Below are 16094 nucleotides of genomic sequence, written 5' to 3'. Positions count from 1 at the left end.
ACCAGCATGTCCCAGCCCCACTGTCTCTGACTACAGATATGAGGCAGAAGGATAGAAGTTTTGCTTTTCTAGATGTCCTCTTTAGAAGGTGAGAAGCTACAAGCAGAAAAAAATGTTATTTGCAAACTTGTATTTTTAATAAGCCCACATTAAGGTGACCTGTGCAAATATTATTTGGTCCCTTTGTGATAATTATTATTTTTGTAATTATGAGGTAATCATAAGTGGACTGCTGTTTCAATATATGAAAAGGATCAACTCTGGAATGTGTCATGCTCCTAATGTGAAATATGTAACTCTTCGTAGATTCTCTAGTCATTTCTTGCAATGACTGGTAACTAAAAAAAGGAATGAGGCAAAAATTTCAAGAAGTGTTGTGCAAAGGCAGCCAATTGCCGTCCTGAGGAACTAAATTCTGCCACAAATGCTTCTGTGAAGTTCAGAAATAATTTAAATCAAACTCCTCACAAATAGTCTTGTGTCCTATTGTACTTTTCTTTGTGCTGAATGGAAGTCCTACAGTCTGATTTATGTAAGTTTTGAACATTTACCCTTGCAATTGCAGATGGGGGAAGTAGCACTCTGAACACTCACAATGCTATTTAATGGCGGGTACTTAAAAAACTCAGGTTGCGCATAACTCAGTATATACTTTTGACCTTAACCTCTCTAAGCATCATTTTTTATCCTTTCAACTCACAAGACTTTTGGAAAAATACATTCATTAGCACCTGTCAAATGCTAAAACGCTATAGTGGCATGGAACTACTGAAGGAAATTAATTCTGATGTTATAGCTGAATTTGGATAGTGTGCTGACAGTAAGGCACCAGACACTGAATAGTCAGGAAAAAAACCCAAAGACAGAATAGCTACTCATTTAATAAATTATTTTTATTCTGTGCACTGATGAGCTGTTGCCCTGTGAAAAGTATGGTCATATAATTAAAGATAACATACATATACATAAGAGTGATAAATGAAGGTTTCAGTAACATTCAGAAGGTACAGTTCAACCATATGCTATATTTAAAAACTTAATCTTCTTTTAATGTAGATTCATGTAAAGCATATGTGTGGGTGTTTCTGCATTCACCTTATGTACAGAAAGAAATTATTCACCTTCTGTGAATAAGAAAAAATAGAACAAAACAAAAAAAACACAGAAAACTGCCATTGCTTCAGAACTGTTTGGAACCTGGGCTACTCTGTGAAGTAGAGCTACACCACCACTCTTCACTTAAGACTACTGAAAATGACCCTGTGAGTTGTAGTTTAGATTCCAGCAGCACTGAGAAATAGAATGAAACAGAACCAGTTTCTCAGTATTTATTGCAAAGATTATTTTGTATGAATTTAAATTTCAGACCTGTTGAACTGAAAAATAGATTGAGCTCTTTCCTCTTTTAAACTCACCCACCATCCTACATCCCACCACCATCCTCATTAAAAGCTTCCACAGTTTTCAGAAAGTTGGGGGAACTTCTGTGTTGTCAAGGGGATTAGCTGCCAAATGATTAGCCCACGTTTATGAACCATGGAAAACTGACCACAGGAGTGACAGTATGAGAGAGGGAAATATTGAAGACATCCAAATTCACGTATTAAGCACATGAACGAGGAGCCTGGGCTCAGGAAACCTGTCCGGAGATGTCACAGACTGCACAGTGAGTGTGCTTAAGCACACCTCTCTAGACTTTAATTCAGTCTGCAAATATTAGTGACAGATCTGAAAAAAAAGGTAAATTTATCAAAAATGAAGTTTTAAGGAACTGAAAGGATGTGCAAATTTATATTGATTTTAGCAAATAGCTTTAGAAGAGATTTTTCTTCAGACATGGCATAGTTTAATTTTGGCAGTAGTATTTCAATCACTCGTTTTAAAATTAGCCAAAGTTAAGGTTGAAGGAAGATAATAAAACTAATGCCAAAGGAAATGTTTAATTTCATGTTGAGTAAGAAGTTTTGATGACCTGAGGAGATATGCTTTTGTTTTCATGTTGACAGAGCCTCTCCTCAACACTACCATTTCTTGGTCAATACTGAGCTATTTTTCCTAAGTTATTTTACTTCAGTTACCAAATAAATTGTATTTTAGTCTAGTTCAAAAGAAAACATTCCAGTGTCTTCTGACTATAAAATACATTTTCTGGTACACTGTGAAGACTGTCAATATTTTAAGATTATTTTGTTATGCAATTTTTGTATAACTTATTTTCATATTTTTTTTCCTAAATTTCTCTCCCATCATGGTTTTGTTTTGTTTTGTTTCCCCTGCACTGAGCCCTGTCCTGTTTCCAGTTGGTTTCCTTGCCATTTTTTTTCTTAGTCACCCATCACATATATCTTCTGTTATTTTTAAAGCAGTTTTTCATACTGTCTCTCCTTATTCCTTTATGTCAATTATTTCGTCACTTCATCCATTCACTACACTAGCTTAGGGTCTTCTACTCAAGTAGTCCCGCTTAGCTGTCCCTGCACTCATCCTGAAGGAGGAGATAATGAGACAAATCCATGAAACAGATGAAGTGGCCAGAGGAGCATTTCTCCAGCACAGAGGTCTCCTCCTGCATTGTTGTCAGAGGTGGCAAGGGAGCTGCCATGCGGCTCTGCTCTGGTGGCCTTCCTGGTTGCACGCTGTGTTTCCCTTGGAAAGATGTGTGAAGGCACAGGGAAATGTGCGAGGCTGTGGGAGAGGGAAAATAAGAGGCCGAGCATGCAGTCCATATAGAGATCTGAATTACAGGCAGCTCCTTCTCATCCTACAGCTTATTTTCACCCAGGAGTTTCAAACTTTCACAGGCAGGCACTACTCTCAAAGGGACATCATCATTGTCTAAGGGAAATGCTTGTTACTCTCATTTTTGACGCTGCAGCCAGAGACATTAACTTGCTGATAGTTGGGGAATAAACTGAGGATAGTGGGGCAAGAAAGGCCTGCGTGTATATGAGTTACCTAAATAGGGCCAGGACATGGGTGCAAACACCAGCACGATGGCTCTCACTGCTTAATAGCTTCAAACTCCCAGGCACGGTTTGGCCTGGCTGAAGAATCCTCTCCCAGGCAGCAGCTATGCAAAGGTCCTTCTCTCTTTGGTAGCACAGGTGAAACCATCCTGTTTTGGGGAGGAAGAGAGCTTAGCTGTGTGAGCGAAATGTGCTCAGACCCATGGATCTGGAATCACTTGCAATCAGGCCTCAGGGTGAGCCCCAGCTGATCGTCGTCACCAGGGGAGGATCAGCCAAGGAGGGACATGGGTTCCTGGTCCCACCCTCACTGCTGCAGCCCAACTTGTGCCAGCACTGGCTCAGCAAGAGGCCATGTCCCGAGGTCCATCTAGCCTAAAATACCCTGTGATTCTGTCAGTTTGATATACAACTCTGCGTAAGACTTTCTCTCTCCCTTGTCAAGTCGTATTTGGCTTAATTACTACCATAGGCATTTTGAGATAATTTTTTAAGCCAACATTTTCATTTGGATGGCATATGATTTTTTTTTTTTCAGATTCATTGGAGCTACTTTCTGAAAGTACAGTTTTGAGGCACTTAATGTACTTGGCAATTTTCTATTTATTCGTGTACTTAGTCATCGCTATTGCAGTACTTCTCCTTGAGATGTCTTTTAAGTATTCTCAAGCACTTAATTTTCTTCAAATAATCTTTCATAAAGATTTTGACCCATATGGAAATTCACATTCTAACAGCAAGTTAATTAATTTCATATTGAATTGCAGAATGGTGTTATAATATGTCCAATGTGTGCAAAGTATTCCTTCTAGACCTTGGCTGCATTTGAAAGTTTTTGAGGCTTTTTACACCGGGAACTTCCTTCCATTCTGATGAGAAAAGATTAATAGCTGCTAATTCAAGTTTCTTGTATGAAAATAAATTCAGAACACTAGAATTTCTCAAGATGTCTCTTTTAACTATTTTAATAACTTTCCCCTTAAGCCTTCCTATCTATGAAATCTCTTTATTCCTGACAAAGCTGGAGTTGTGAATAAATTGGGCCTTACCTTGCTGTTAGGTGGATTTGTATACTGTCGGTTATCCTAAATTCATCCTGCCTGCCAGATTACCATGATGTAAAAAATAGAGTTTAACTTACAAAACTGTAATTCCCTCCTGTACACATTCTTACATTCCAGTCGACTCTTGGCTGAGTCAGAGTTGCAGGTGATGAGTGAAGGTTTAAAGCAGAGTTGTCTTGTTTGTTAACACATTTATTGAAGAGCTGACTCAGTGCAACAGAGGTGAGATAGCACGAAAATGAGTGTGGGACAAGTTTGTTCTGCTGTGTAGGTTCCAAAGCACTTTCCATTTAATGTCTGCTGTGTTATTACATTTGGAAACAAGCAGTAAATCTTGAGGGTTTTTTTGCTTCCTAATCTGTTTTGCTTTGGTGGGGGCCTTGGAGGGAGGGCTTTATCTGGGTTTTTTTCTCTTTTTGGTTTGTGTTTCTCTTTGGTAAACATAGCTGACAGGAACTTTTGGTCTCATTTTTTGTTATTGTTTGTATAGATTACAAAGGAAATTGTTGAAAAGGTTCTGCTATTGTATTTTGGGAATGATGATCTTGCCAAAGTTATTAAAGTTGGGTTAGGTTGTTGCACTATGTTCTCCAGAAGGCTAACCCTTGAAACCTAACTGAAAACTGGAAGAATATCAGGCTGTTATTTTTTGTCAAGACACAGCATCAGTGGTCTGTGATGTACACTAACCAGCAACTGATTTCTGGATGAAATGTGAGATGTTATTTTGATTTAGCAAGCTCTGTGTTATTGGCATACTCTTTTCCCAAAAAAGATTTCCTCCTCACCTCCTCGACTAAGTACTAGAGTTTGTGATAATCCAAAGTTGATTTATTACCAGCTTTCATTTCCACTGTATAAATGGAAGGGGGTGGCAGGAGGTTATTTCTGGGGAGGATGGGGCCAGGGGTATTTTAGTGTGCTTCCCACTGTGGTTCACAAGAACTTGAATGTGATGACTCTGCAAGGCCAGTTTGCTAAATCTTGCTCAAAGTGATGCTCGGGTGGCACTGATTTGGGGAGGGGGATGCTGGAGGACAGATGCCCTGCAAGCAGTTTGTTAAAGTCATTGTCAGAATTGTGACATTCTCCAGTTTTCCCGTCTCACTAAAAAGCCAGAGTTGTGTCATGTCAGCACTTCACAATTTTCAGTTTCTTCTGTCTTGCACAAGCCTCCAGGAAACAAAAAATAGTTAAATAAATGTTCAAAATTAGCTGGTACATAGGGCTTGGTAAAGTACTTTAGGCTTAGAAAAATGCAGTTTTGTGAATGGTGCCAGGAGCAGTTTCTGCTATCTAATGTGGCAGAGCCTCATGTTTCTCTAATAAGTGATATTCATTCAAACCTGTTCAATGAACATATTTCATATTTAGAGACTTAAATTATATATATAAAAAGTCTCAAGGGGATGGCTGGCAGGGCATGTGAGAACATCAGGTGGCTTTGGCTAGTAGAAAGCTTTTGAGTATTGAGATGGACAGGAGCAGGAGATGTCAGGGAACTTTACCTAGATGAAGGAGAGTAGTTGAGCATGTGAGTAATCAGAAAGCTGCCGAGGAGTACTGGTTTGGAGCATGAACACGCTGTTGGTGCCAGGTGCCTCAGTTCAACAAAACACAGGAAGTTTTGCTGTGTTGAAGAAGGTAATAAAGCAAAGTTAGGTATGTAGGAAGAAATCTGAAAGAGAGATTTCCTCCAGTTTCCTAGGTTCAAAACTAGTATATGTTTGAGGAAATGTTTGGAGTCTGGGAAGACAGCAGCCACCTGTTTATTAATCAGCAATTAAAACATGCACAGTAAGTGGATTACTGTCAACAGTAGGATTCTTCATGCTTTAGCTTGTGTGATGCTGTCACACCCAATTGTATTTGTCTCCTGGACATTTTGTAGTGCAGACTCTTACTGGAAAGCATGTTTTGCAAGAGCAGTTTGCTTTCCAGGAGCAGTCCCAGAGTTCGTTGCTGGTTCCCTTTGTAACTTCACATCATCTCACCTTTTTGAATATTGTTTACCATGCCCGCAGCAGCCACCCATAATGACATCTTACCAAGTGTGAATTCATTGCCATTTATACTATAGATTTGTTTGGTTTTCATTCAGCAGCATACTGCATAGACAGGTCGTGTGCATGTCTAATATGCCTAGTAATGTCTAGCACGTCTAGTAACATGTACAGTACTAGAACAAAAACTACTTGGCAATAATTCTTCATACCTTCTGACATTTCTTGTGCTAAAACCACTTCTTAATTTTTATGAAAGTGGAATTGTAATGAGAATAGGGACTGATTATGTAATATTCTATTTTTGATAATGTAAGGGAAGTTTGCATCTGTAATTGGACAATAATACTTGAAAATAGCCTGGTTAATAATATAAATGACTTGCAAATTCAGATACAAACACTAAGTGATTTTTGCCTCAGATTCTCAAGTTACCTACTGATACTAAAGTCATGCTGAACACTTTGGACAAGAACAGGTACACACAAAAAACTGCCTTTTTAAAAAAGTCCTTTGTAATGTCTTGAAAAATGGATCAATTTATCAAATAGCTTTTTAATTTTTCAAGATACAATGCCTAGTAACATCAGATTGTTTTGTGAGGAATTCCTCTGTATGTTACTGGTCCTTCACCTTTCCAACTAGAACAGGACAGAGGGTGATAAAAGGTGATTGTTTTTGTCTGTCATTTCAAAACTAGATCTGCTCTTCTTTCTAACAACCACCTGCAGGAGTGGATGAGACTTAACCTCACTGAAAGAATTGTGCTTGTTTTTTTGCTATTAACAGGCCAAGCTCTGATAACAGGCGCCACAGCATCCGAGAGAGGATGTCCAGTACCAACGAGAAAGGGAGCCTGTCCATGGAATCCACCAAGGAGACGCGGTACTGTGCTGTCTGCAACGACTACGCTTCAGGCTACCATTATGGCGTCTGGTCTTGTGAGGGCTGCAAAGCTTTTTTCAAAAGGAGTATTCAAGGTAGTAAGCTGTTCAAGTGAATTACCTTTACTCTTTACTCTTGAGGAAACTGTGAAACTACTTGAGATTGCAGCCTGAGCCCAGGACAATGACATTGATTGGGTTTTCATTAGCAGCTGAGGTGCTCTGTATTTGATGAATGCTTCTAGCAGGTAAATAAGATGTTGTTATTTAGTCCAAGATTAATGAGGGAAGGAAAAGCATCTCTATGTTATCCTGTTCTGACCATGGAGGCAGTGAGAAATCCAATTTAAAAATCTGTATTGAATCAAGATGACCACTCTTTCAGGCTATATATATCTCTCTTCTGTGATTGAGTTCTTACGCAAAACAAATATTTTTTGAGAATTCTCTGTCAGATGAAGATTTATTACTCTTAATTTAGTGCTCCATTAGCAAGATTATTTAGTTCAAATCTCAGCTCCTTGAAGATGTGAGATGAGAACCAATATTAAAAAGGAATGTTTCCTTGGTGAAATAGCATTTGTATCTGTCAGCAAAGCAAGACTTTGAACTATACACAGAATGGTTTAGTTCACATTTTTGTCATGACTTGAAGTACACTGTGTAAGGTGTCCGGTGGAGTAAAGGGCATCTAACAGAAACAGTGTTAATTGCTGTGACTGAGATAATTCTTGATTTAAATGCCTGTAACACTGTGGAATGGCTACTTTTTTGCTTTGTTCAAACTCTCTTAAAATGAGCAAGAATTAAGTGTGATTCTACGGAAAATATGTGTACTGTCCGGTATCTAAGTCTTATTTTGGAGAAGAAAATAAACCAGATTTATTCCTTTCCAAACAGAAAACTAGTAAAATGCTATGCTTTAGTTAGATTTCTATAGTTTTTTAAATCTCCAGGTGATATATAGGCACAAAAATTCCTGTCGCTCCTTTTTTGAAGTAAACATAGTGAGGAAAAGTTTTTATCTCACATCACAAGGTGCGATTATTGCCTGTTTTGTTGCATGACTGCCGCTGAGGTGAGTTAAATAAGACTTCCAGCATTCAACTCAGAATTTTCCCCGCCTTAAAAAAAAAAGTGAAAGATTGGCTGCGGGATAGACATTGATGAAATGATTTGAATGTCAGTGATTAGTTAATAGTTACTTGTAGTTCTGCTTTTCCAGACTCATCAAAATGATTTTTAGAAAAGAAAGTGGTTACAGGCAGAGGTCAATAATAAGCAACATTGGAGGGGGAACAGGTGAAATGATTTTCTCTTGATATCAGAATGATTTACTTAAACTTGTGACACAGGGCAAACAGCTCCCTTTTGAGTTCCCCTGACTGCATCAGCATTATTCTTAGAATTTTGAAATTCTGTTCTTGTACTCAAACTGAACTCAGTCGGCAACTAACTGGAAACAAAAATATTCTTAATCAAAAGTAAGACGAAGTTATCAAGTAGTTGTGTATCACAGATCTTCATATTTTGGCCATTATAGAAGAAGAAATGAATCTGACTGTGTCATTGAGTTCCACGATTCTGTGCCAGCATTTATGTGGTTTTGCACTAGTCTTCATGTGGAAAAATGTTGTGGTCCCCCACAATGGACCTGTTATCTATTTGTGCTACAGTACATGCTGATGAGTAAATTTAGTTCTTGCTACATTTATATACTTAACATAACTTTTTAAGTAGGTAAGCTTTAAAAATTTAAAGCTTAAGTTTTCAGTGTCCCATAAAATGCCTTTCTTGATCTTTAAGTCATGCTTGCTCTGATTTAAGCCCATTGCTTCTTGCCCGATCCCTTGTGGGCATGAAGAAGGCTTATTACAACAACCTTTTACATAGTTGAAGACTGTTATCATATCTTTCCTCAGTCTTCTCTTTTTTAGACTAAACAAACTCACTCCTTTGAGCAGAACATATTTTCTAGACTTCTGATCCCATTTGTTAAACTCCTCTGTACTTTTTCCAGTGATCCACCTCTTTGGTTGACAGCTATTGTAAAAAATTACATCCACTAATATCAATAAAGTAATTCAAGAATTTGAGTGCTTATGAGAGAATTGGGCTTATTTGATCATAGGTGATATGAAAAGCCCTATGAAGGGCTTTAAAAGTCATAGGTACCCAGTCCTGATGAACTAAGGGATTTTTTGAATGTCCTACTGGATTTGGAAGAGACCTCTACCTCAGCAATTACTAGTTCTCATTGGACATGTGTTCAGTTTATGAAAATTACAGTAGTTTTTAGATTGAGAATACATGATAAAACATGCCATTTACCTTGCAGATAGTAATAATTTAAAATAGGTTATGGTCGAATATCTAGGAATTAATACTACTGAAGTGTGTATCTGTATGTAGAAGAATATGTGAAAGAAACAGTATTATATCTGCATTGTATATCTGGTATGCATTTCTAAAAAGGGAACAATTTTTCCCTGGAAATCTTATGATTAAACTGTATTAAAGTACACAGGACTTGTTTGTATAAACAAAGGTAACATAGAATGCTTTCAGCAAAGATTTTTTTTGTTGTTGTTTATACTATCTCTTTCTTTAAATGCAAGATAACCATGCCACTTTTGTGCTTTGCTGTCTTGTATTTCTCGATACACATGTAGATACAGAGATGACTGGTCATTTTTATGCTTCTTATCAGAGATTTCACAGGAGAATTGCTATAGTGAAATCTGATGTTCTTAATACACTGTAGTCAAACCTTCTATATAGTTCTTAATAGATATACAGGAAAAAGTGAGTACAGACATGAGCAATGAACAAGTTGTATGGGGTAATCAATTTTCCTGGCTGTGCATTTGTTCCTCTCAGAGATATTTGAGGTATCTATACTTACTAGCATAAGTATATACTTAAAATTTTGTGAAAACTCACATCTGTACTGGACCTTACCTGAGGTGGAGATGGATAGTTTCATATTTATTCAAATGGGTTGGAATGGTTCTGGAAATATTTTGTGAATTTTAAAGGCTAAATTGTTTTTGTTTGTTCTCAGTTAAAGCTTAAAAGGCAACCCGAATTATTATAGTAATTGTCTCTCAATATGGGCAACTACTCATTTTTTTTTTAAAAAACAGATGGTTGGTGGACAATCTTAGCTGCCTCCTGTCTTGTGTCAGTCCATTTTGTTAGTTTGTATCCCAAAAGTGATTTGGGACCTTGTTTTGAGAAAACTCTGTGCAGACTTATATTAGTGTATAATGTTTCATGGGAGAGAAAAATTATATGACACTGAGAACACTGTGTCGCTTGGTGATAGAAGAGTGCTTTAGTCTTTGCCCAGCATATGCAGTCTTCGGGAGTCTACTTGGTCAACTGAGTTGAATCCAGAAGCATAACAAGCAGTCACATCACAGCACACTGTACTTCTATACTAAAATACTTATGGATTTTAAGACCAAGAAAGGCCACTAGACCATTAGTTCTGGTCTTCTCTCAATATAAACTTTATATGCTATCCATGTACAAAGACGAGTAACTTAACAGAGGTAAATATTTTAGAAGATGCCCAGCCTTGATCTGTGGGCTCAAGAGCTTTCTTACAGAGATTTCTTATTCTAATGGTTTGTCCTTCCATCTGCTAAAATATTGCCTTGCTAATTTGAATTACTGTGGCTTTTGTATCACATCCATGAACCAGACCTAGTATCTAGTATCCCTGCCCTGTGGGAAGTTTTCATAACTGAACTTGTTACAATGAAATCACCTTGATATCTTAAGTGAACTAAAGTGTTTCAGTCTCCCTCTGTATATCTTTCTATCTTCTGAGTCCTTTGTCTTTACACCTTTTCTGATTCCCCCGCACCCACAATAGCTTCTTTAAAATTTGTTTATGAGAATTGGATGAAGTATTTCAACATCAGCCTGAGAAATGCCATTTAGAGATTACAAATCCCCTTGTGAATCTCACATTCTTTCCCCATCGTTCTAATTCTCTTCTTTTTTTTGGAGAGCCACCAAAGGGTACGGGACTCCTACCATCTCTGACAAGCATCCAACAAATGCCTACAGATGTGGGGTTGAGAACCCTCAGTGGGAGCACAAGGGATTCAGAACAAAGTTGGAGTAACTTCTTGCACTAAAGGGTATCTTGATGTCAGAATTACCAAGGTATTAGAAATCCCCAGTTAGGTATTAGAAATCCCCAGTTCTATTTCCCTGCCTCCTTCATGTGCCCTTCTGATGTTTTTCAGACATGCCTTCTCTGCCTTTTCTCACAGCTGCATACTGAGACAAAAATCTGGGATATTTCGCAAATATTCAGTTAAGAATTACTACATGATGCAAGGCAGTACCAGCTCAGCAAGAACAGGTTTGCATCTGGATGGAGAGGTATGCTGAGGGATTCCAGAGGCCTGCCATTAATGTCTTGATCACAGAGATATAGTGGTCTCTGAAGTGCAGGAATTCTTGAAGCTGGGAAGTATTTTAACTGTGTAGCTTGAAAATGGATTTTATTTAACCATTATGCCTTCTGGCCATCAAGCAGGAGAGTTTTGGCAGTAGACTTCGAGTGTTATCAATTGTTTTCACTTAACAGTGATAGAGCTATGATTTCTTGAAAACACAGTTCAGACTTTACAGCTAGGAGTGGTGGTAATACATACATATTTTCTTCTGAGCTGGAAAGAATTTCACTGGTAAAACATGCCTAATAAGTGAGTGTCTAGGTAATGCTGCAGTGTAGCAATTGCAATATTGTCAATTTAGCAAGTTTCTGAGATCTTCCCTTTAACTTTCCATTATTGTCTTCTGTTTTCATGGTATTTTTGTAAGGTTTTTGATAACAGCTGCAAATGTTGCACAGATCCTGCAGCCAAGAAGACAGAAACTCCCTAATAAGACTGCTTGTACACTGATTTTATGAGTTGTCAGCAGAAAGAGCAAAACTACAAAACATGTACCTAAATGAGACTAGCAGAGGTAATCATGGCAAACAAACAGGGACTGCAGACCAATATATAGTCTCAAAATGGAAAACACACGGTTCCAGCTTGAGAGGTAGGTGACTGTTGGAAGTTCAAAGGCTAGAAAATGTGTGTTTGGGAAGTCCACCAGGATTTAGCCATCATTGGAACTGCTCTAACAGCCTGTGATCAGCCAGGTTCTTCTAAAATGTCTTTTGATTTGTTTTTGTGGTTTTAGTAGTTTTTCTCTAGAGTGCCTTAAGTTAAACTCATGCTCTGATTGTTGTCCCCTAATACGCTTTTTGAATATCAGTAGTCTAATTGATGGTGATCTTGTTTCAGAAACTCAAGTGTTATTGAAAGGCAAGAGGCAATACCACTTTTTCGCAGAAAGGCAGTTTTGAATGTGGTACTTTTCATGCGACTTTTAAGTGCTGTGTTCAGCATGGATGTGGCACTGACTTAAGATGTTCACATCCAAGACACTTCCTTGTTTTTCATGACCTAAACAAATCATAGGGCTGCAAAGGACCTTGAGCCTTCATCCAGCTTTCTGGCCTGTGATAGGATCAACTGTTGCCTATACCTCACATATGTTTATTGAATTGCTTCTTAAAAACCTGTAGCTTGATCCAATGTTTTATTCTCCTTATCTTTGAAGGCTGCTACGAAATTTGAATCCTTCTTCCTGCAGGTTAAGCTCGTAATTTTTTTCCTGTCAATCATGCCACAGAAAACAAATTGTTCTCTTTCCTTCTGCATCAGCCTTTAAAGCATGAAAGATTGCTATCACACTTCAAAAAAAAAAAAAATCTGTTTTACCTAACCTGAAGAAACACAGTTTATTCATCCTTTTATCACAGGTTTTGTTTTCTAGACTTCTGTTCTTCTAGTTACTCTACTTTGGAGATTCTCCACTTTGTCCTGTTTCCTTTTTTTCTTGAAGCATGATTTGCCTCTATAAGATGTTTTGTGAGTACTGAACAGAGCAATAGGATTACCTTAGAAATCCAGCCAGTGGTATTTGTCTACATCTGTCACACTGTAATGTTTGCCTTATTTACAAAAACATGACACTGTTCACTTGCAATCAGTATATGATATACGATAAACTCAAGCATACCTTTCTAGAGAAGAAACTACTTATTTCCCATCTTGTTTTGTGCATCTCATGATTCCTGTTTTAATGTAGTGATTTGTACTGGTCCTTACTTTTGCACTCTTTTTTTTTCCCATGCGCTACCTCCAGTTTGCCAAGATCATTTAGAATTCTTATCCTGTAGACTCCTACCGTTTATTTCAGATTTATTTCTGTCTGACAAGCAGAGTAGTCTAGTCTTTTCTGTGTTCTTCTAGCAGATATAAATGTCATCTACAAATGAATAACATTTAATAAAATAAATACTCCAGTCTATTACCCATCAGTGAGGAAAATACTGTATAGAACTGGATCCAGGACAGACACTATGGAGCCTCGTTCAATATCAGCTTCTGTTGTTATAGTGAACTCTGATAGTTCTTCCCAGAGATTGGTTTTCTGAATTCATCTAAACTATAGTTTTCTAGCTGACATATGAAATGTCACCCCAGGCAACACTGAAAGCCTTTCTGAAGTTGGGTAACATACTTTACCAGAAAGTAGAGAATATGTACTGTTATCAGATTTTTATAAATGGTCACTGATTCTTCCTCTGTCAGGTCCAAAGCTTTTCCCACCTCCTAAAATTCATAAAATTCAAAATCATAGCCTTTAGAAGCTGTACCTAATGTGTCCTGTATTATTAGCTTTAATGGTGTTTAACTTCCTCTGGAATATTATTGTCATGCCATATCAAACAATAAAAAAACTTAAACAGTATTTCATGTTGCGAGTATTTAATGAATATTTCATTTGGAAACTCACATTATTCCTAGCTCAGGGCTGAGCCTTGTAGCAGTTAGAAATATTCAGAAGGAAAAAAAAGAAGAAAAAAAGAGCTTTACATCTACCAAGTACAAGAGAACAGGTTTGTTTGTCCAGCAGGAAAGTGCTTAACTGTTCCACTCGGTTTTAGAGACTGTGAAGGGAAATATGTTTTTGTAACCTCATTTAACTCAGGTGTACTTATTGATCTAAACTACCTCCATAAGTTTCACTCCTACAAACTTTCAGGCTTTCTGTAGGTTAAGTTGTCCTTTTCAGTCACTTCAGAAAAAGTGGAAATCAAACTAGAGAGGACTGTGTAAGATGACTAAAATGATAAATTTACTGGAAGTGCATGAAGTGATCTTTGACATAATTTATTTCCAAAAGGACAGTATTAACAAACTTTATTGAAGTATATGTACTAGTTCAGAGTTACTGTAAAAGAACTAGCATGGTAATTGACTGCTGGTATAATTTAATAACAGATGTAGCAAATATCTGATTGTCTGAATTCTTTGAGTAATATTGCGTATATCTCTCAAAGATTTGATTGAATTTAGTTACAAATTGTTGAAATAGTTGGACTTCCTGAGTTATAAATAACATTGCTATTCTGCACTCCAAAATGTGGCTAGAGATATGTGAGACAACAGGCTAAGTTATCTTTGTTGACCCTTCTGATTATAAAAGGGATGAATCTTCTGTAGGGCATGGATGATGTTAGGGTATAAGTGGACAAACCAAGGTGCACAGATATGTATCAGTAAATGAAAGAAGAGCATGACTAGGTTTTATATTGCATCAGAAAGCGATACATAGACCAAAAAGGGGCTTTTTGTCAAATAATGATGTTAAAGGTTACTATAATAACTTAACAAACCAGGAGTTGAGTGTACTACAGTTTCAGTTTCACAGAGGTCAGTGCAGGACCTCACTGTGCTTAGAAATGCTCATGTCCACTACATGCTCTATGCAGTGAGAATCCCGTACCACCCTCCCCTCCCCTAGTAAAACAGAAATACCAGCACTTCCCTTAGAGGGACACTGTGAGGATAAATGTGTTACAGGTCCTTGCAAACTTTATGATAGCAGGAACCATTCAGGTGCCATAGATCCAAATATAAAATAAGACTGGCTTAGCTTATTCAATGGGTCCCATCGTGATCCAAAACCTGGAATAAAAAGTTATATTATTTTCTTGTTGCTTACAATTGATTGGATTTTAAGTGCACAAGAGAAATTTGCAATATTTTTAACTTTTTTTGCCTCTTTATATTAGTTGTGGGAGTTTTCTGTACTAGAATTCCACCCCCTTCCCATTTTAGGTCAAATAAACTGAGAAGCTAAAAATACAAAAGACTTCATTTAAAGTCTATGGGAATAAGATGGCCATGACTTGCCTACAACTCTCTCTGAAAATACTTTTTGTCTCTGGAGGGATCATATTGAGATGGTTGTAAGTAATACATTGTGGGAGTTTTTCCTTTAACACAGCTGTTGGTTTAATCATGTGCCAAGGATTTAAAGCAATTGTGATTTATCAGATAGGGAAACAGAAACTAGATGTCAAACTCCTAGCCAATTTTTGTAGAGATTTGGATCTGGATTGGCATATTTTTTAATTTGTCATGAGGAAAAAATATATTTCCTGTTACCTTGTCTAAAATTAAAAAAGATCGGAATGGAATTGGGGTAGAAGTAGACTTTTCACATAATATAATAATCCTGAAATAATAGATGAAACACCAATTGAAATTTTAGGATGAAGGCATATAATAAACATTTTGAAATTATCTGCTGGAGTAGAAAATATATTATATCATATACACGATATTTTATATAATACATTACATTTATATATCTAGAAAGTAGTGGTTTACTTTTTATATGCCACTCTTTCCGAATGTCTATGTTCATGCATTATTAAACTGGTGAGATGGCAGCAGGTTTGGTATCCTCATGCAACGCCCATTCTCATTCTTTCTTCATTTTTCTTGTTAGCTGAAATAGTATACGGAAAGGTGAAAGGAATGGTTGGTATCATAATAATTTGGCTTGAATTCACTGCTCGTATGAATAGTGCTATACGTACGTGAAGGATAAAAGATTCCACTAGAAGGTAAACACTTAGTGTGGGAGCTACATGATACAGACGAAGGACATAATACAGAGTATATAGATTTTAACCTTTCCCCTTTCTCATTCTTCAGTGGTCTTTCTTTCTGAGGTATGTGTAGAAGGAGGTCTTCCTCACTGGATGCAAAGGAAGTACGTTTTACAATCTTCTTACTGTCA

At 37.3% G+C, this 16094-nt stretch overlaps 1 protein-coding gene across 1 annotated transcript in view; it reads left to right on the top strand.

The window, feature by feature from the left end:
• ESR1 (estrogen receptor 1) overlaps window positions 1-16094 on the top strand; it is a 162776-nt gene that overhangs the window by 72662 nt on the left and 74020 nt on the right. Inside the window, 1 exon segment of the mRNA XM_065631464.1 lies at window positions 6823-7013. Coding sequence (XP_065487536.1) covers window positions 6823-7013 — 191 coding nt within the window.

This window comes from Caloenas nicobarica, chromosome 3 (assembly GCF_036013445.1).
Source record: "Caloenas nicobarica isolate bCalNic1 chromosome 3, bCalNic1.hap1, whole genome shotgun sequence".
NCBI classification, from domain to species: Eukaryota; Metazoa; Chordata; class Aves; order Columbiformes; family Columbidae; genus Caloenas; species Caloenas nicobarica.
Note: the sequence above shows the minus strand (reverse complement) of the source record. Positions and strands in the feature narration are given on the sequence as shown.